A 21,686-nucleotide genomic window follows, 5' to 3' on the forward strand; every position below is an offset into this window, starting at 1 on the left:
TACCGGTTAGTTAAAAACCATGAATGAATGCTTTGACAAGTCTGCAGACAGACGGCAGGCGAAAAACCTTTTAAAATGTTTGTTTTCTGAATGGAGCTTGGGTCGACCAGGCTAAGCTAACGTTGTATATGCTCACTCCACACTCATAACAACGGCCTACAGACATAAATAAACCAGCGACTGTATTCGCCATGACACAGACAGTCTGTGGTTTGTACTTGTTTAACTTCTTTACAGTTTCTGAACAGATATGAGGAGCTGTGATCTCTGTGTGCTAACTGCTAACAGCTAATGGCTGATGTTTTCTGGTTGAACGTCAGTAAGGGCAGGCTGAGATCCTCACCGCTGATTGGCTACCGCGAGAACGCGTCACGTCAATTTGACGCTCGAGTTGAAAAAATTGAACTCTCGCGTCCACCGCTTCATGCTCGCCGTCGTGGCGAATTCGCGCCTGTCCGCGTCTCTGCATTGACTTTACATGTAATCGCGCCGCCCCCAAACATCGCATCGCGTCCGGTGTGAACGTAGCATTAGGAAGTGGCAGATTTTTTCCGGCTGTGTATTTTCAAATTCTAGCGATCTCGAGCCAGTTTCTCCAAAATTACCTACCCCACCTTTAATGCATTAAACCGCATTAAACTGAAGAAATGTTGGTGGTCATTCCATTCAAAAAGTTGTGAATGGAGGGAGAGTTTTAAGATTGACTTATTCCTGGTTTCCTGCACAAGGCTTTCACCCCAGCATTTACTACATAATCCTATTACAACACGATATCAAGAGATGTTGGCTTCTCTTAAAACGTTTTCTTTTCACTGGGCAATGTGTCGGGGGAGGGGTGTTGATGGGATCATGTCACTATCTATAAAAGTCAGCCTTGGGAAAACACCCACCAAGTGGATGGATTTAGACCCTTTCTCTTCCCCTAATTACTGAAAAGGGGTTTAACTCAGTTACAGTCTCTGTTATGTAGGGATAGAGCAAATTAACATGTTGTGAAAATCTAGAATCAAACATGAATGTCTCTTCAACTTTCCGAGGTCATGCTGAAGCACTGACTTTATTGAATGAAAATAAAGTCAGTTTATGCGGATGTAAACTTCAAAACATAGATATTGCTTTTCGGTACACTACTAAAGCAATAGCAAAAACAACGGCTGCATTTTCAGGGCTGTATGGCATCTCTTCTTAGAGAGAGACGTGCTTTAAAGGTCCCATGTCATGGCCATTTCTACTGATCATAATTCCATTGTTGAGGTTTACTAAAATAAATGTATATTGTGCAATTTTCCAAACTCACATTGGTTTCTCATACAGCATCTCTGTATAGTATGTGTATTCACTCTCTGTCCTAAACGGCTTGTTGGAGCTCCAGCCCCCCCTCCCTGTCAGCCCAGTGCCCGTCTGCGAGACACAGCAAAACCCAGCGCGAAACACACACAGCCGCAGCCTGGCTGGGAGTTTGTGTGTGTGCCCAGGCTGAGTTCTGCTGTGTGTCCCGCTCCTCGCAGCAGCAAGCCTCGCAACGTCCCGCCGAGTGTGTGTGTGAGGAAGTCCGCGGATTGGTCCAAACGTAACGGCTTCGCGGACGTTACGTCACTATACCCGAAATACGTCACTATACCCAAGAAGTAAACAATGGAAAAAGAGAAATCCCCAACGAGGCGTTCTGGGGCAGCATACTGTAGACAGGTCTTTGCTGTGTTAGAGTTTTACTCGCTACAGGGTGTACTTTGAGGGTGTGTGACTCTGCAGACCGTTTACATGCAGAAAAAGCTGCATAACACACAAGGGGACGGGTAATAACCGTAAAAGCATGACATGGGACCTTTAAGTAAAAGACTTTGAAAGAGTTTAAAGGTTAAGATAGTGATCTCATTACTGGAAGGTCACTGGTAGAGTTGGCCTTGTACAAGGCCACTATAAACCCAACTGCTCCAGTGAAGCTCCTCAGTGGCCAACAAACAAGACTATGGTTTTTACTAAGCTTCTCCTAGATGTCAAATATTGCTGAAGATAAGCATTCACCCTAAGGAAACCTACCCTAGTTAAATAAAGGTTGAAGAAAGATACATATAGGAAAGTAAAATGTTTAGGTGATGCTCTTGCCGCCCTGCACACTGGTTGTTACGATGCTGTTTGTCTGCTCATTAAATCTGCCTGAGTGTTTTCAGCTGTGTGTGGGATTATGCAAATGAGCTGTGTGGTTGCCCCAACATCATTGGCTGTCATCTCCTGGTCCACTTCCGAGGACACTGATTGGAGCACGCCGGCCCGACGTTCTCCAATCCCTGTGCAAACCCAGCACACCTGCTGGAGAGGACTACAAAGCTGGGGACAATCATCACTCTGGAGGCTCTGACATGTGGACAGCTCTCGCTACTTGCTCTAATAGACTTCTGTGGTTAAACTTGTGTGATTAGTAGTGTCTAGAGTAGCTTAGTTAGAGTGTAGAGTAGTTTAGTTAGTGTTTAGAGTAGATTAGGATTTTGTGACTGTTGCCTTTTAGTTTAGCTGTGTGTTTTGTCCAGACTCCCTTTGTTAGTTGTACCACTCTTGAAGTGAGGTTGTGTTTCGTTCTCTATTTTAGTATATTAGTATTTATTTTCCCTGTATGTCGTTAGACTCCTTTTGAGTCCTCCCTTAGTTTGGTTATCTGTCAACCTGTGCCCTTTTGGCCCTTTTGTTTGTTTCAGGCTGCCTGCCTGCCATTTTGTTACACCTTGCTTTATAATAAAACCACTTATAATCAATACCAATACCACTCTGGTCGTCTCGCTTCCCTTTGGTTCCCCTAGCCCAATAGGGAACGTAACACTGGTGTTAAGAAACAACAGATGGCTTTAAACTTCTGATTTAAGATCTTTATAACGCTTGCCTTGGATCCTGGATTCCATTAAAATAATCCACCACAAACACACAACTGGTTAAAGGGGTCCTATTATGCTAATTCCCGGTTCAGTTGTATTTTGTGACATGTTTACATGCTTTAATGTTCAACATGCTTTATTTTTCCAATACTGCGCACCTCTTTTCACCCTCTTTCTGAAACCCAGTCAGCTCTGATTGGTTAGCTGGCCGGCTTTTTTGTGATTGATCAACTGTTGTGTCCCGCCCCTTAGCCTATCACATACAATGTGTTGGAGCGCTAGCCAATAAGTCAATAAGTGTTACATAGTGCTGTCACTATGTTACTGAAGTAAACAAAGGAGTCCAATGTCAGGAGTTTGTGGGAGAGAACTTTGGATTTGAGCCTTTGCAGACCATTTACATGCACAAAAACACACACCATAGGAAAGAGAAAACCCCAAATAGCATAAAAGGCCCACTTTAACAATACTTTCTAGTGCAATACATGAAGCTATTTTACTTATATACACCATACACATATTTGGTTGCGCGGTACTATATGTGGCCCTTGTTGTTCCACAGATACCATATTCACTTTTATTCATCACCTTACAAGTGAAATTTGAACTGAACTTGGGGAACTAGTCAATGCTTCAGAGCTAACTGATTGTTGAATGACACACACAAGGTACAAATGAGTGGATCGTGTTGTGTGAGTCAGCAAAAGGTGTTCTCTTACCTGCAACAGGTGAGTCAGCTGTGATTACTGTTACCAACACCATCATCCCTAGGAACACTGCACGCTGGCCATGGGCATGCATGAGAGCCTTGAGCATCACCACCAAACCCACAGAGGAGACTAAACCTGCCATGGTACGGCAGGGGCACGGTCAAGGCATTTCAACAAGGTGAGAAGACAAGATTCACTCCAAGGTTTGTGTTAAATCCAGCTGCCTGGTTTGGTCTCCTTCAGTTCAAGGCTCCTCCTTCCATAACATATGCTGCAATGAAGAATGGCTGTTGAAAACAAAGGAGCAACATTTTCTGTTATTACTTAATAATAACTTATTTAATCAGCTTTTAGTTGGAAGAAACTGCTGCTGAACTTAAGTTAACCAAACAATGAAGATGTTTATTGAATTCAAAACCTGTATTTGATTAAAGTAACATTCTCATAGCAAATAATGTTGGCAATATATCATATCAGGGGCAGAGGTGTTAGTTAGAATACAATAATTATATTTGGACAAATACATAATTGTTCAGGAAATGCTACGTTTCTATTTTTTATTTTATTTGAGGTAATTACCTAAATAAATCTTAATGCACGTGGCCTTTTACAAACAATAAAGCTAAAGGTGTTCTTAATTCCTATTCTAAAACCATTTTTTGTCATGGACTTCAAAATTATATAAATCCTTTAAACAAACATAAAGGGCTACACATTCTAGTATTTATAAAAACATGTTTTTTTAAATGGGGGTTTGTTTTCATATTGTTAAGTCAACCTGACATATTTCATGCACATGGCCAAACAGGTCATACTGAGGTAACGTTATTATTAGCATAGGTCAAACTAATACAAATTAGGAATTATTATCTTTTTATAATTGTTATACTAAATAACCTAACTAACTCTACATAGGCGGATATCTGTGTGGATAAGGCGGCTGCACACAGACTTCATCCCCGCTGTCTGGCTAGCTTCAGTCGGTCTCATCATGACACAGTACAGTCTCTTGTCCTACATCCCGTCCCGTTACTCGCAAGTGTACGGTCATGTGGCTTTCCGTAAGGCTAGACAAAGCATGATACATCTTTAATTTGACTGTCACAGCATGATGCTACAACCAGGTTAGCTAACATACTTTAGCCCTATTCCCAAAAGCTAGCTTTGAGTGCAAAGATAACACGATTTTTTTCTCTTTTCCCTCAGCCATTCCTGTCAGCTGCGCATTCAGACTTACCAAAAAAAAGGAGCTCCAACTCTATCAATTCCTTTGTCTGGGTTCCGAGAAATATTCCTGCAGGAAACAAAATATTGTGAAAGGCTCCGTCATTAACCTTCATGAAACCACCTGCCTGCGTTTGAAGTTATTTCAGAGTAGACGTGCCCGAGCTGTTGGCTGGCTCATATCTGACACTCTTTTAGTTACCTTCTCTCGTCCCGAGGATCGGGTTAGTCCCGCCCCCTGGCTGATCTGATTAGCTTATCATTTATCAAGCCCGGCTCTCATTGGCTGCAGCTCATTTCTGTCAAAGTGGGGTTTAAAAATTAGGTAGGTCTTCTCTACTGGCGTCGGCGGCTTCCACGGCAACGTTGCCTCATGCGATGATGCACTAAACATGGTATAGCCATGGGTGGATGTATCTATCCAGACTTTTTTTGTTATTATTGGCTGAATAAAGTTAACCAAGTTATGCAGTAAACAAAGATAGCATGACTAATGTTTCTTCAATGATTAATTGTTGGTGTAGCATACTTGGTGTTGCACTGATGTGCATGCTGATTTACAATTCCGTCAACATTTATGAGCCTTTTAAGCGCAGTGTTCACAAGTCTATCTGACCAGAAACAAAGAAGATGCACACTTTGTTTTTATTTGTATGCATGACTCCAGAAAGAAAGTTAAGTTCCCAAATTCCAAACAGTTCACACCGCGTAATATATGCGCAGGATACATCCCCTGGTTTAACAAGGGGTTTTGGTGAAAAATACATGGAGATAATCAGCATAACCTTATCACGTCACTGCCAGTTTATAGACGTCAACATGTTGGTGCACACCGCCACCTAGTGGTTGAATCTATAAACAGTTTCTTCTGATCAGTTTGACTTTCTATGACATCATGCTATCCCTTTGTGAACATTTAGCTGAAATCAATATCAAAGAAAATGTCCTATAATTTATTTTTCAAAACATGACCTGGTAATTGTATATTAACAAGAGCTTCAATGGATTCAGGAAGTGAACAAAGTAGCTAAAGTTATCCAACCACTGTATTTAGGCTACATTTGGAGGTACTTATACTTCACTTGAGAGTTATAAGTTAATGTTTCTTTTTCCACCTCCTATGTATTCCAAATGCAGATATTGCATTGCCTTTTGTGCCTCACTATATTCATTTTGCTAGCTGTGCTTACAATTACTTTCCAGATTCAGGTTTCACACAACACACGGTATGATAAACTCAAGCTAAATGTTGTAATTATTTTCAATGCACGTATTACTATGTGCACCCCTGGGAACTGAGGAAATTCTTTTTTTTCCAATCTTCTTTATTTCCTACCTATTTAGGGTTAAAAAAACATCTTGCAATTTACATTTTTTTTATTTAATTTGATTTTTAAACGTTACAGTATGTCCACTTTAGAGGACGTCAGGACCATTTTTGTTTGAAAAGACAGCCAAAATTAACCGATAGACTATGTAACGTATTATGGTTATAGAGTAATATTAATACAAGAATACATTCACCTTTATTTAAAACATAAGTAATTGATCTGAACATTGCTGTTTATTTGGTCAATAAAAAACTAGTTTGTTTTTTGTTGAATCTTTCCAGATCTTCAAAGACTTAGTCAATGTAGTGTGAAAGTACCTCATTGACTCCAGTCGGCACGGGCTGTAGGGTCATCTGGACTAGTTTTATGGATGTGGTCTCCACTTGACCATACTCATAGAAACACACTTGGCATTCTCATTTGTCATGTCTCCACTTAAAATAAAAACAACAATAAGACATGCGTGCTACTCTTGGCCCACAGAGGTACATGTCTTTCCAGCTCGTCTCTGTCTGTATCTGTGCACTCATGGAGCCTCCTGCATCTTTTCCCCCTTCTTCTTGACCCTCTTCTATCCCAGGTGTGAAAGCCTCATCTCTCTCATCATCTGAGAGCTCCAAATCTGAATCTTCCTGAACTTTCTGGTACAGAAAATCTCTGCTTCAGTTCCGTCTCCTGCAACAATATTGAGTCATTAAGTCCATGAAGATGGTCCATTTATAAAAGGGCTGTTATTTCAAAACTTGAATTATTGAATTGCTTTCAGAACTAATTATATAGTTCCTCACATGTTAATAAACAAGAACATAATGATTTGCATGTTAAAAATAACTATTATTAAACAATATTGACCATACGACTTCTCCTCCTGCTTCTATAAAATGTTGTTTTTGGTATGCCAGCCATTTTGGATGAAAAGAAAGAATAACTTCCCAGCATGCAATTTTAACCAATGACATATCACTGGAAAGCCCAGGATGTCCTCTGTACAGAGATTGATAGAGTACCTCAAAAGAGTAAAGATGCATGTTAACAAAATGTGGACATAAGTCAATGGGCTGGGTCCCAGGAGGGTATGATACAGCACTCACAATGGCCATATGTCTGTATCATCAAGGCTACATAATATTAAGTAGTATTATATTTTATTTAGTTGTGATAATCATCCTATTTTACTGATTTGAATGTCACTCTCACACACACACACACACACACACACACACACACACACACACACACACACACACACACACACACACACACACACACACACACACACACACACACACACACACACACACACACACACACACACACACACACACACACACACACACACACACACACACACACACACACACACACACAGGATCACAGTTAAATCAGGAGACTGGTGCCGTGACTTAACAGTTTAATGTAAATCCAAGACAAAGTGTGATTACATTTCTACACATATACAATATGCATATGTGAGTATACAAATTCTCATTAATAACTCGATTCACCTCGGAGACCGAAAAAATGATCAAAAGTAACAGTGAATAACAAGCTATAACATAGTTCACCACAACGCGAGCCCCTTCTCACCCTACAGTTAGTAAAGAGGACAATTAAAATAACTATATTCTTCTATTTGACGAAGCGGTTTGTCTGTTAAAATCCTCCCGTAAAATGTACAATGCTATCATTAGTTTTTTCGAAGCCTAATATAAATTCACTCCATTTTTCTACAACGAAAATGATTAAGAGAAGCACACAACATCATAATGGTAACACAAGCGCTTAGTAGCAAGTACTCAACTTGTTAGGAGGTTTAATTAATCCTTCTTCTTATTGTCATTGTTATATTTATTTAAACATTCTATAAAGCCAGTAAAATATCCATTCTCATAACATACTTAATAATATTAGGCTAAGGAACAGGGTATACATAGAACGCTACATTAACAGATTGAAATAATCAGATATTACACCCCAATAAACAAAAGTAAATAAGCAAAGACAATTCACAGAGAAGTATACTAGGAAATACTGCAGCACACATTAGCTTTATCGACAAATAATGAGATTTTACACAATTGAGAAACCATACAGCAATGGACACAAAGGGGGTCAGGGTTTGATGCACTCTTAGGTCTTTAGAAAATGGAAATAACCAGTGTATGATAAATGTAACTTATCTAGTTTAGAGTTTTAAGAATGTATCAAAAGGGATTGTGACTTTGAAAAGCTAGGCTAGCTTCAGAATAATATTTTTATAGTGTAAACAGGCTAATCTAGATTTGAATGTAGCTTTGGTCTACTGCTTCTAGATCCCATTTATTAACACCACAAAATACATATCTTCAGCGAGAAATCCCTCTTAAAGTCATATGTGAAAAGCTACATATTTCAGTTATTAAAATAAATGCCAAAGATCTTAAAGGGCAGCACTTAAAGAGGATTTAAAGTGGGGCTTTACACACATTAGAGTAGGAAAATAATCGCATTTTAATCAGATTTGGTTCTTAAATTCTTACAGTGTAATCGCCTGACTCCCTCTATCAGTGATGGCATCAAACCTTGACCACCTCACCCTGAATTCCCCCAAAGGAATAGCCAGCAAAAGGAGCAGATCTCCTCAAATAAGAGAAAAAAAAACATACACTATCATCCGAATGGGCTTTGAGAATGCTTGTGTGGCTAGATTATGAATTTGGGTGACAGAGAGAACATCAGATCATGGTTAATCCCCCTGATCCTCACCACTTTGCACTTTGGGAGGCAGCTGCAACTATGCCAACGGTTTATATTAAACGAGAGCGTTGTGTGTTCACTTCTTGTCACCTTAGAGGAGTTTGTGTGAAGACTATTGTAGCACTGTGAGCCATCATGCTCTCAGGAATGTTTCACCGGGAGCAAAGCTGGAAGTTTGAGTGTATTTTGTCAGAGAATGCCAGGCTTCATCCAGAGTGAGACACTGCCTTGTTTCTAATTGAATTGTCACCTTTGGAGGTATTGTTGGTTATTTGGAAGGCAGTACTCTAACAGTAAAGTCGCTAGCTGGGAAGGCTATGTTCACCTCAACAACACAAAACACTTTTGTTACACTCTACTTAAGCACATTTTGGTAATTGTAAGGTCACTCGATCTAAGTTATAGCTCACATTTCTGATTCCCCTTTTTTATAAAACACGAAACATTGGTTATGTGAAACAGAGTAATAGACAAACGTATCATACACATCAAGTCATTTTTCCACAACGTCGCGCATATAGGGCTCCTTTAAATTGGGTTTCATTTGAGAAAATAGCGATTATTTGATATCCCCCCCCAATAATGGGGGGGGTGGGATTATAATGTAAATAATTTTACATTATTTCTCTCACATGGGATTTTGCTGGATGTATAATTATTGCATCATGCATGGCCACAAACGGTGTAGAAATGAAATGAATGGCCACCCACTGAGAAAGATCTAAAGCCATTTCAGATCCCGCAGGTCACATATTACATTCATTTTGTGCGGGTGACCATGGTTTTAAAGGTATAGTTGGTACATTTTTGATTAATTCTTTTTTTTTTTTTACAGGGCATTCTATTCCATGGCACGCTAATTTAAAAACAAACCTTTTAGATTACAAATTCATTTTCATACAACACCAATAAAGCTACAACATCGACAATGCAAAAGAACAAAAACTGGCTTAACATTTTGGAGGTTAGATAATTATTAACAGGGCCAAGTGCGAGGAGAAATGAAGGTAGATTGTAAAGAAATTCACTGGGCTGTATTAATTATGTTAAATCCTCCTGTTGGGGGTAAAACGACATGTTGTCCAAATCATTTGTAAAAAAAATTAGACCAGGAGTTATTGCCTGTCTGCTCTAGCAACGCTGTGGAGGATTGCTTGTACTCTACTGTGCTGCACATGATCGATCTGTCGAATTCTTTGGTGGGAAGTGCGAAAAATAAAAAAACAAAGTCCTAGGGTGACAATGCTATCCCCCTGCTGACAGGAGAGGGGACCGGACACAGCAGTGTAGCATGAGTAACGCCACATTCCCTCAAACGTGGAATGTTTCAGTAGTCTGTTTCATAATAACAGAAAATATATCAATGGAAAATCATCTCCCTTATGCGTGCGTGCTTGAGCTTGAGGAAATAAAGTAGATCAAATCAAAAGAAAAACAACAGAACAGAAAATAATGAAGTAACCAGCAACGTACTTAAATCACATCTTTGACAACTCGGAAGTGAAGGGGAGTGTGGGGGTAAAAAGTACCAGGATGACACTCTGGGGCCCCGTCAAAAGATTTGTTTTAAAGAGATTTAAGTATTTTGAACCTAGTTGTGGTAATGTGGCAATCTATCTACAGTGTAAGGGCCCCATTGGATTATCATCAACTCCACACTTACTATCACTAGCAGTGTTGCAACACTTTAACACAGGTGCACCCACCTCCACTTAATACTACATTTCACTATACATCAGCCCCCAGGTTACAAAATAGAAATGACATATCATAAAAACGCACACACTCTTGATAAAACATCCACAAGAATTATTGCAACAATCTCTAAAAAATAAACACAACATGTACTACAGCCATGTCAAAAAAAAGTTCAAGATAATGTTAAGTTAAAAAACAACAACAACAAAAGAATAATCACTTCAAATGCAAGTACTATGGCATACCATGGAGGAAGGGGGAGGGGAAGGCTTTCACTAACCCACCAGCGGTACTGATGTGCCTATACGAGGACAAATGAACAAGGAGATTTTTGTATCATTGGCTACATGGGGGAACAAAATGAAATGAAGCAGCGAACATACAAAGCCCTATTGGTTCTCTAAGTGTTCGGCTGGCGTGGTGATGTCTGCGGTGTACCTGGTTCGAAGACAAATGGACAGTGGCGACAAAATCGTCCACAAGGTGCCCTTCCAGGTGTATGGTGTGGCATTTCCCTTCTGTTCTGTTCCTGCATTTTTTTTTAGATGCTACCCAAACCTCAAGCGCGACAAATAACTTCCAATTATCTTTGAAGGATCCACGTCAGAAAGTGTGCATTCAGGTAAAGTAGTGCCCTCCCTTTTGGGCTCCTACCGACGACCCGGACTCAGTGTTTCTATCAACCTGCTCAGTGCCAACTTGCTACCATTTTAGTCCCATTTAAGATAGAGAGTTTCGCCCTGCCCTCCACAGTCCCTACCTAAACTGACCCTATGCTTTCAAACAGCCGCCTCACTCGTGCCTACACAGTATCTCTCACGAACAACCCTCGATACACTGCCTCTTCTCTGCAGACCCATCCCTTCCGCCTCACAGAACCCCCCCCCCCCATGGCAACAATCACTTCCTGTCAGGCCCTTCTCTTGGACTAGCTTTTATCCTTAAAAAAAGCAACCTCTACTGTGTCTCAAACATTGTACTGTAACTCAATCCCTGTTCTTGAAAACTGAGCTAATAACTCACGCTGCATGAATTCCCTTAAAAAACAACAAATATATTCCAAACTAGAGCCACATTTTGGGTGATAGAGGTTTACATCTACAGCTATACTGTACATTTTCATATTTACACTAATATCCAGAGCACAATGTAACAAGAATGTATCTATGACTTTGGTAAGTACCCCGGGCAAGTTATCTCATGCACGCATAATAAAAAAGTCAGCGTGATATCTGACGTTAATCTTCATCATCTAACAGTATGCTGTCATTTTAGGACGAGAAACAGCAAGGGCTAAGCCTACACCTGGAAGAGAGCTACAACTGCCCCGACTAGCATGTCAAACCAGGGAAACATGTCGTTCTAAGTATAGCTAGAGTCTCTTGTGGCTTTCAGGATCCAAGCCAAGTAAACTGTGTCGGTATATCTGTAAGGCACTACGAAGGAACAATGGTCAAAAACCTAAAGACTGAAGAGAGTTTTAAGGAGGTGGATTTACACACGCATGGCTGACAGTAGCACACACAGACAATCACGTTGTACATGCCTATGTTATTATAACCACTTTGTGCAATCACATTGAAAAAAGAGGAACAAATAAATCTATTGGTATCTGGAAAAAAAAGTCAACTGGTGCAGACTGCTACATTCTAAGAACGGGGCCCAGCTAAGACACCTAGCAAGTATCGTCATAAAGGTGAAACATAAAGGAAAGAAATATCTATAAATACACTAAAAAGTTTGTTGTCTTCTGTTGGTTATATTTCCAGAAACCTCCTCGGCTGGAGAAGGTGGAGTGGTGGGAGGGGGGGGGGGGAGTTGCCTCTCTTTTCTCCCCACACCATGGAAATATTAAGACAGTTCAAGGCCATCAATATTTTTTTCTTTGTAGAGCAGCAGGTTTCCGTATTTCACCTTCTCCCAATTTTTCTTGGGATTCCGAACTTCCAGTCAGTAACCCCTGTTCAACAGTCACTCCCCGAATCAATGAGGGGGGGAAATAATAAAAAAACAGAAAACCTCCACTGTCCCAAAAGGCCTGTTTCTAAATTCCCTGTAAAACTAAAGAAACATTACTAGTAAAGTAAAAAGCGAATAATTGAAAAATAAATGCAAAAACTGGCCCTTTCAGGAGAACAAAAATTGATGAATGAAAGAAAATAACTTGAACTGTACCCCTCTGAAATTCATCCCCATCTTTCCCTTCTAGAGAGGCTGTGAATATTTTTCTCTCTGTTGTTATATCTTCAAGTTATACGTGACAGTTTGATGAGGATTGCATGTTCCTCTGTCTCTGTTTTATGTCTGAGGTCGAGGAGAGGATGGGGCTCAGGGCGGGTGGGTTTCGGGGGGGGGGGCAGCAGCCGCAGCAGCAGTGCTGGGTCAGGCTCTCCAGTGTTGGTCAGTGTGTTCTCTAGAGGTAAGGGTACTGGTTGACCTTGGTGGGGCTCAGTGGGTATCCAGTGTAGACAGTGGAGGCGGGTGAAGCGCTGATGTAGGCCTGGTGGGCGAACTGGGCCTGGTACTGGCTGTGGTGCAGGGTGGGGGAGGGCAGCACCCGGTGGCCCATGCTGACCGGGACCTGGTGGATGATGCTGGGGGGGTAGCTTCCGTGCTGGACCGCGTGGCGCACCGAGCCCTGCGACGCCACCAGGTGGGCCACGGTGCCGGTGGAGCCCAGAGTGGCGGGGGTGGTGTAGGCATAGAGGTGGGGCTGGTTGGGCAGGTGGGTGGCAGCCAGGTGCGGGTGGACATTGGCCGTGTGGGAGGGGCTGTTGTGATGGAAGTACTGGGCCTGGGTGGCGATGGTGGGGGTGATGTAGGCCTGCTGCCGCCGATGGCCGTTTCGCTCGGCTACCATATGCTGCTGCGCCTGGAAGTGGGGGGACAGAAAGGCTGAATGTCAGTTTTATTGCTCCTGGAGTTTTGGTTATTCTCATTGTCCAAATGTGATTTCTTAAAGGTCCTCTATTATACTGTTTTTCATCAATATATAATAGGTCCCAGATATATACAAAACATGTCTCCGAAGTGTTTGGCTCCAAACACCAAACAGATCATGCATCGTAGTATCCCATCAACCCCTCTGTTTCAGCCTTGTTTCAAAAGTGCTGATTCTATGTCTGTTACTTTAGATGAAAATAAGGAGCCACTCCCCACGCCCCTCTGAGAGAGATTTGGTTAAAAAGAACACAAAGGTGCTCTAGGAGGAGATTCAGGTGATAAGGTGAGCGGGGTTACCTTGGTTGGTGATTGGCCAATGGTTACACAAGCCAGATCAGGTCATTTTCAGATAGTTTTTTTATATAAAGGGATCAGGACAAAAAGAGAGATAATCTTTTTTTCTGAAACTTTCAGAATCTTTTTACACACGTTATTATGTATAAAAGACATGAAAAAGTGGATTTTGCATAATAGGTTAGGATAGTTGGAATGTGTTGAAGAGAGGTTGTATGAGGTGCACCACCTGTTTGGAGTAAAAGAGAACCCCTCATCATAATATCCAAACTTTGCCTTAAAACACTTCAAAACATCTATTGGATAATGTCACAAATGACTTATGAACCTCAAGGAATATTTTGACATTTTGATCAATTATCAATTTCATCTCTTTTTTTTGTTATCTATGGACAGAGCCAGGTTACCCAGTTTCCAGTCTTAATGCTAAGCTAAGCTATCTTTTGGTAGCCTAACGTACAGACATGAGGTTGGTATCGTTCTTTTCATCGAACAGAACATGAAATCACTAAGTAAGCTACATATATGAACAATAAATGTTATTCTTCTAAAACATGATCCTAAAATATTTAAGGTTTTGTCCACACGTATCAAAATGCAGACACTGATATGACATGTGTCACCATACCTGACTGAGATTGAGAGGCTGCTGCTGGAGGGGGTGTGGCCCTGAGCGTTGCTGCCGATAGGCCACGCCCCCTGGTATGCCCCCTGGTAGGTGATGATTGCCAGACAGCACTCCATTGGAGGATTTGAATTTATAAGCTGTATTCTGATGGTTCATTAAATCTGCAAGGGAGAGGATATGGTTATTTGGGACGAAGTAACAATGTAATAATGTAATGTATTAAGCTGTGTTTTAGGTCAGGAAGGAACCTGTTGTCACAGTCCTCTACCTGGCATCAGGCGCTCACACTCATTGGGGACCTCGCTGTTCTGCGTCTTGAGAGGAGGAATGATGATGGTGCGGGGGTTCCCGTTGTTGTAGTTGTCCAGGATGGTGCTCTTTGTGTCGTAGCTGTTGTTGTTGGGGTGTCTGGACTCCACAGTGTACGGGCTGTTGCTGGAACAGTCAGAGTCGGGCGAATCGTGGACCGTCACGCAACTGATGACATTCTTTCGCTGCTTTGTAGATGAACTGGAGGAAACACAAGTGGAAAGTTATTAAGACATTTCTTTCAGGGAATCAGATAAACTCAAGGGACATCAATATGATGATATCATATGTCCTGATCAGATTTGACATCCCCTCTGCATACTGTGTGCTGTGTACATACCCTGAACTACACAATTTGTGTCAAAACTTGTTTTGTATCTCCCTATTGCTAGCTGGTTTTCTTGTACTTCTCTCTCTTTGTGTTTCTCATTGCAGCGTATCACGGCATAAAGGAGTTGTCTTTTGCGCATCTCTTCTTTCCTGTTGTCAGATGACTGGATGGTTATACAATTTATTTGACCATTGCTCGCAAAGTACCGCTGCCACAGAAATTACAACTGGCCTTGGATGGCCCTGTTAGCATTTTACGACTCCAGATTAAATTACTTTTATAGGCGCACAGTGATCTGATACTAGAAACCAGAGATGTGTCATTGAAAATGTTTTATACACAGCCTTAGAAATCATATATGACCCCCGAAACGAACCAAGAAAAGAGGATAGAAAGTGGGCTTCTCAGTTTCACTGGTAATTGTGAAAGCAAAGTAAGTCAAAGCGGACACATTTTAAAAGGTCTCGTTTATCTACTTCTTGGCTGACAAACCTGCTCAATAGCATTTCACAGTAACCAGCATTAGTATTCCGAATGATATACAAACTCCTTAGCATTTTCCAATAAGCAAAGACCAAGAACTGACCTTTTCTTTTGTTTGTGGTCATCTTCCTCATCTGTGTCGCTGCTGATGGTGATGATGCTGACTGCAGGGCTGGGCGTGTCGGGGATGATGATGGTCTGTCTGGGGACATGGTGCTGGTGCTGATGGTCGCGGGTGGTGCTGGAAGCCTGCTCCGCTTCGTTGGACCCCCACCCACCGCCCTGCGGGGGCGGGCAGTTGGAGGCCGAGCCGTTCTGTAGCACAGCGCAGCGTGGTGGCGTGTTCTCCTTCACCCGCTTGGAGCGCTGCGGGGACAGCACCGCCTGAGAGGACGACACCTCGTAGGCCGACATGTTCCTTCAAAAAGACGGATAATAGTGTTAATGTAAGAAATCAAAAGGTGTCAGACATTGTGTTGTGTTGTGTTGTATGTTAATGGTTAACTAGCTGGGTGTACAGTGCACAGGGGGTGCAAAGTGTCAGGGGCCTCCACCCACATAATGATCCTCAAAGAGACAAGTACCAACCAGGAAGCAATACAGAAACATAACATGACTACAAAAAGACACAAATAGACTGCAAAATGGCCAAAACAACAGAAAAGAAGATGCAAAACGGGACTAAAAGCAACTAGAAACAACTTTTAAACAACTAGGAAAGACCCCATGCAACTACAAAGAGACTCAAAATAGCTACATAGAATTTCAGAGCAACTACAAAGAGACTGAAACTGACTACAAAAAGACCCAATGCCACTTGAATCACTTTAAAGCAGTGGCGAACCGTCAGGGCCTTCAAGGTATTCAGAGAATACCCTGGAACACTCAGATAAAACAAACACAACATAGATTTAATTATATAAATAATGTAATAAAATGTATATAAAATGAATAAATGAGAATCGTATCTGTGTTGTTGATCTGTAATATCAGTGTTACGTTGATTTGTTTGTCCTTCTCGGACCATGCACTACGCAATTCAGTGGTTTTGTGTTAGAAAAGAAAGCAACCAATCAGATCTTGTCCTTCAACCAAGGTATTCTACATCCTTGATCGAATGCCCTGGCCGTTGCACTGAATGAGAGCGTACGTTTGGACTGACAGTTTGATCAACCAATCATATATTGATGTGTAGCCAATGAGCGTATTCTTTCAGAGTTCCCCTCGGTTCAGGGTATTCTAGAAGGCCCGCTAGTTAACTGGCTCGAGTGTGTGTCTACAGAAGGTCCAGTTGTGATAGACACGGTTCGCCACTGCTTTAAAGAGACTGCAACAACATAGAGTTTCAAAATAACTACAAATAGACTACAAAGATACACAGAGCAACAACAAAGATAACATAACTGCAAAGAAACAAAGAATTATGAAAGGGACACAAAATGACCAAAAAAAGAGACTAAACAGGTATGAATTCTGTGTGTCCTGCTCTTATGCACAGTAGTAAAGGTGGAGGCGCCTTCAGTTGATCTAAGCCCAAAGGCCCATCGTCTCCTCATCTGATCTGTGTAGGCTATGATGATGTACTATAAAGAGTGTGAGAGTACCTGGCAGACATCTGGTGCTGTTTGTTCTTTTTGGAAGAGGAGTTGTTATTGGTTGAGGGCTGCCTCATAACATGTGCCACTCCCACATTGAGCGTCTGGTTGGATGGGAGCGTGACGTGGCCGGACAACAATGCTGGCTGCTGCATGATGGGATTATAATGGCCGCCATGAGGATGGGGATTCCTGTAACATAACACAGTTTCATGTTAGCACAACAGTAGCAACACAGGATGAAATGCTGCAAAACACACTCATGTATGTAAAGGATAGCCAAACCCAACATTGGTGAGGTAAAATGAATGAAGACATGGGAGAGTATTTCCCAGAGAAGCCAGCGGGTGGCAGCATCTAACTCTTCTAAGGACGACTCAAAGGAAGAGAGGGAAGAAGTGAGGGAGAGAGGGAGGGCAGAGGAGCTGACACCAGCAGCTGTGGAGCGATGGCTCTGCAGAGGAAGTGCGACACTTTCCCGATCGTCTCTCTGAGGACAACAGAGCTGCCACTGGACAGGGAGGAGGGGGGGGAGACGGGGAGGTGGGTGTCTGGTCACAGATGGACAGCTCCCGAATGAATCTGTGCATACATGGCCCCAGCTGTCCTCGGCATACACATTATATACCTGCAGCCACCTTATCTCCCGGCAGATCGCCATCTATCCATCCATTTATCGAGTCATCACAGTGACAGGCTCTCCTAGACATGATGTCTCTACGTGTACACATATCCCGTCTCCCTGAGGTAAATCTGCTCTTATGAAAGCGCCAGTATACGCGAAGGGGAATGTGATTCATAGAAGATAAAGGACAAGCTGTCAGGGAGTTACAGGCTCCTCGGTCAATCAGTCTTACGCCATACCATCTTCCTATAGCACATCCTGGCCTATAAAAGCCATAAAACTACTGCTGGCCTTTGAAATCAATTTATCTGAACTGACCTACAGACTTGCCCCTGATGTTATGTGTATAAACTTGATTTGGCAAAGTGCTTTCATTTTGAAGCTTTTAGAGTGATACATGTCAACCTATTAGATTTCTTTATCCATCTCAAGAGGAAAGGTGGATTTGGAAACTGTAGGCCACAATATTCAGACATCAATAGAGGCTGGCTGGGAGCGGTGGAAAGAAAGAAAGAAAAGACGTGAAATGAGTGCTGTTCACCTCCAGTTGGTGAGAGGCTGTGTGCTGCCCATGGAGTCGGGGATGACAGTGGCATGCTGGACTGAGGTGTGGGTGAGCTGCTGCCAGGCTGGGGGGAGCAGGATCTGCTGGGTGCCGCTGGGCCAGGCCTGCTGAGTGGGGAGGACACAGAGAGGGGGGGAAGAAAAGAAATTCAAGTCAGAGAGGAAAAAAAAAACGGTCAACTGTTGCAAAACAAAGCATCCAAAATATGAATTTGTTTTATGAAGTCTGTGAATGCAGTTAAAGTAAAGTTAACCATTAAATATGGCTGAACAATTAATAATGGAAGGATTCTAAAGGCAGCATAAAAAAAGGAAGTGGACTGTGTGACACCCCAAAATAATATAATATGGCTTCTTTAAAATGAGGAAATGTTCTGGTATATGGATGTTTTTCGTCAGTATATTGAACTATATTATTGTAATGTATAGGATGACCTTATATAACCCGTCTTTTATTTTATTTGTGTTATACCTGTGTCATTTACGTTCTCAGTGTTATTATTTGATTTCAATACATTTAGAATTTTTGGGATTTGAGACGATTTTGTCAAAGAAACTGCTCAACTAAATTGGAGTAAAGGGGAATGTGAGAAAAATAATTAATAAAGAATAAGTAAAAAAAAAAGTAAAAAATGGCTGAACAAAGGGAAGTCTTTTCAGATTAGTTTGACGGTGGTGTGATACATAACAGTATATGTTATCATCGGCCAGTGATGTACCTGAACGCGTTCAATGAACGATCGTTCATGAACGCGTTCATATTTTGGGCGAACGTGAACTGAACGTACTGTATTTCCGCTAGATGAACGTAATTGAGAACGCGTTCATTCTCAGCGCTGTATAACGGCGTTCAAACGTGCGTTCATTCTCAGCACTGTATTATAACGGCGTTCAAAAGTGTGCCAGATTTCATATGCCTTTCAGCCGAAAACCCAGTTAAAACACACCGTAAACAGGCTTCAAAATAATGCGGAAAACCACCCAATCTGGCAACAGCAAGCTGCCTGTGACGCGTACGCGCCTGTCACCCCTGGCTGTCGCACTAAAATATAAATATACTAAATATATCAGACTCCTCACAACAAACAATGTGGAACCGCGGAACCGGCGAGCATTGAATGAATGAATGAATGAATGAATGAATGAATGAATGAATGAATTAGTATGGACGAAGCCGAGAGCAGCTGCAGCAGCACTCGCTCAGAGTGAGACTCTACGGCAGGGGTGGGGAACCTCCGGCCGTATACGGCCCGCGAGACAATTTGGTACGGCCCTCGAGGTAATTTATAAACACACGCAAAAAATGAAAGAAATCTAGATCGCAAAAAAATTAAACAAGCGAGTACCTGTTTTTCCTGGCCAAGGTCAGGGTCCTTGAACACAACACGAGCCTAACGTGTCATCACGTGGTATATGTCTCGACTGACAGGGGTGCAGTTCTGACGGAGAGCACCAGAACGCCACTCCAGCACTTCAGAAATTGCAGTACCGATAAGTCCGTACACATGCCACAGTTTCTGCGTGTCTGTGTCTTTAGTTGTAAGCCCAGTGGCGATCTGCTCATCTGTCATACTATAATAACTGTGTTGTTGTCATTAGCATCTGGTTAGCTAGCTATGCTAACGAATATAAGAAGCTTTGTCTACAACCAGTGAGGTAAAGGCACATCTTTATATGATCATTATAGTTATAAAAAAAATAAGAGAATAAAGTAAACGGGTATAAAATACTATAAGACAGTTATTAATAAAGAAGAATACAGTTTGAAAGGGTAGTGATTTGTCAAATATCCATAAATTAAAAGAAAATCTGCTTACAGTTGTGTTTGGGTGTTGAGAGATGTGTCCATAGATCTCCTAATGTTGCTCTCAAAGTGCAACACATCTTGCCAGGGGAGCATGCCCCCCGGACCCCCCTATAGGAGGTTAGGTCCCCCCCACTTAAACCATGTTCACATGGATAGGAAACTAAATACATTTGCACACATCTTGTGTCCATAAATTATCTTTCTGTTTAGGTGGTCACGCCACACCCTGCACGTGCATGCATACGCGAGTCATGGTGAGATATCTGGATTAGGAGGTTGCTTTTTCTTTGCACAGAATGAAATGAATGAGCTGTGATTTTAGTTTTTTTAAGCAGAGGTCAATAACTTGTACGGCCCTCTGAGGATATTGTAAAAATTGAAATGGCCCATTAACATCGTACAGGAGACAAATAATAGCTCGCAGCAACTTATTGAAAAAAGAACTATGAACTATAAATTAGTTCATTTTTGAAACCATGAACTTTAGTTCAAAATTTTGAATTATGAACTATGAACTGAACTAGTTCATTTTAAAATATGTGAACTGTGAACTGAACTAGTTCATGTAGAAAGTGAACTTTCCCAACACTGTCATCGGCTACCTGGCATACAAAATGAACTCGGCCGGCTTCAAGGAGACATCCATTGACAAAAGAGATAAGACCAGGACTTAATAAAGATGTACAGCAGCTCCTTTCACTGCCTGCATGCATATGAGTGAGTGTACAGTACGTGTGTGTGTTAGCGTGATTATGTGTTTGACTTGAGTCAAATCAGCCTTTGTTCTAATTAAATTCCTGGGCCCATTCAAGCTGCTGTGAAAGAGGCTACTTTGTATTTCTGATGCAGAGCAGGAGCGGAATAATATGGCCAGAGATGTGCCAAGACGAGTGTGTGTGCATGCATGCCCAAGCAAGTTGGTGCGTCAAGGTGTGTGTGTGTGTAACCCTAATAGTTTAATGCAGTTCTATTGATTAGCAGTGTCAGGGCTAATGAATTGTTCCTTTAATACCGTTTGCACATCTATTAACAACGGCATCAGTATGTACAGCGGCACACACGTTTAAATAGAGGGAGAGGGAAACGGATCATCTGTGCATACGCTACGCTGACTTTATTTTTACCTTTATCTTTTAACTTCATCTTAACCTTCATCTCTGTATTCGCATATTTGCTTTGCCCTGTCTGTTTGTATTATATTCAGACTCAACGTAGCAGCTCTGTTCTGTATTCTGGCTGCAGGCTTGTGGAAGTTGGATTGTTTTTTGTTTGCGTGAGGCAGGTTGCAGAGCCCAAAGCAACCGTCCTGTGGTTAGAGTACACAGGGGGCATCTGCAGGCCACGAGCACCGCCTTGTCTTTGGGCTGAGGACTGACATCTCTAATGGAACATTCTGGAGCTGGAGACGTTCTTTACATCTAAGACCACATCCAAGGCCTTTTATCAACATGCCATTAAGAGAGTCTAATACATCCATCCATCTCCCGCGTCTCCTCCTCCCGCCCGCTCTATCTCCATTCCCGGCACTCTACATGCCTCTC

At 41.9% G+C, this 21,686-nt stretch overlaps 2 protein-coding genes across 3 annotated transcripts in view; both read right to left on the reverse strand.

Annotated features, from left to right (window-relative positions):
* Window positions 1–4,998, reverse strand: part of LOC117447882 (UPF0606 protein KIAA1549) — a 43,858-nt gene extending 38,860 nt beyond the window's left edge. For both annotated transcript variants that reach the window (XM_034084847.2, XM_034084846.2), the window contains exons 1-2: window positions 4,815–4,998; window positions 3,587–3,864 (exon numbers count right to left, since the gene is read on the reverse strand). In XM_034084847.2, the coding sequence (XP_033940738.1) occupies window positions 3,587–3,719 (133 nt within the window). In that variant the 5' untranslated portion in view covers window positions 3,720–3,864; window positions 4,815–4,998. The remainder of the gene's footprint in view (window positions 1–3,586; window positions 3,865–4,814) is intronic.
* A 2,898-nt stretch (window positions 4,999–7,896) lies between these two features.
* Window positions 7,897–21,686, reverse strand: part of hipk2 (homeodomain interacting protein kinase 2) — an 87,579-nt gene continuing 73,789 nt past the window's right edge. Inside the window, 6 exon segments of the mRNA XM_034084370.2 lie at window positions 7,897–13,438; window positions 14,432–14,592; window positions 14,700–14,941; window positions 15,658–15,972; window positions 17,159–17,341; window positions 18,316–18,446. Coding sequence (XP_033940261.1) covers window positions 12,980–13,438; window positions 14,432–14,592; window positions 14,700–14,941; window positions 15,658–15,972; window positions 17,159–17,341; window positions 18,316–18,446 — 1,491 coding nt within the window. The 3' untranslated portion in view covers window positions 7,897–12,979.

This window comes from Pseudochaenichthys georgianus, chromosome 6, assembly GCF_902827115.2.
Source record: "Pseudochaenichthys georgianus chromosome 6, fPseGeo1.2, whole genome shotgun sequence".
Classification (NCBI taxonomy): domain Eukaryota; kingdom Metazoa; phylum Chordata; class Actinopteri; order Perciformes; family Channichthyidae; genus Pseudochaenichthys; species Pseudochaenichthys georgianus.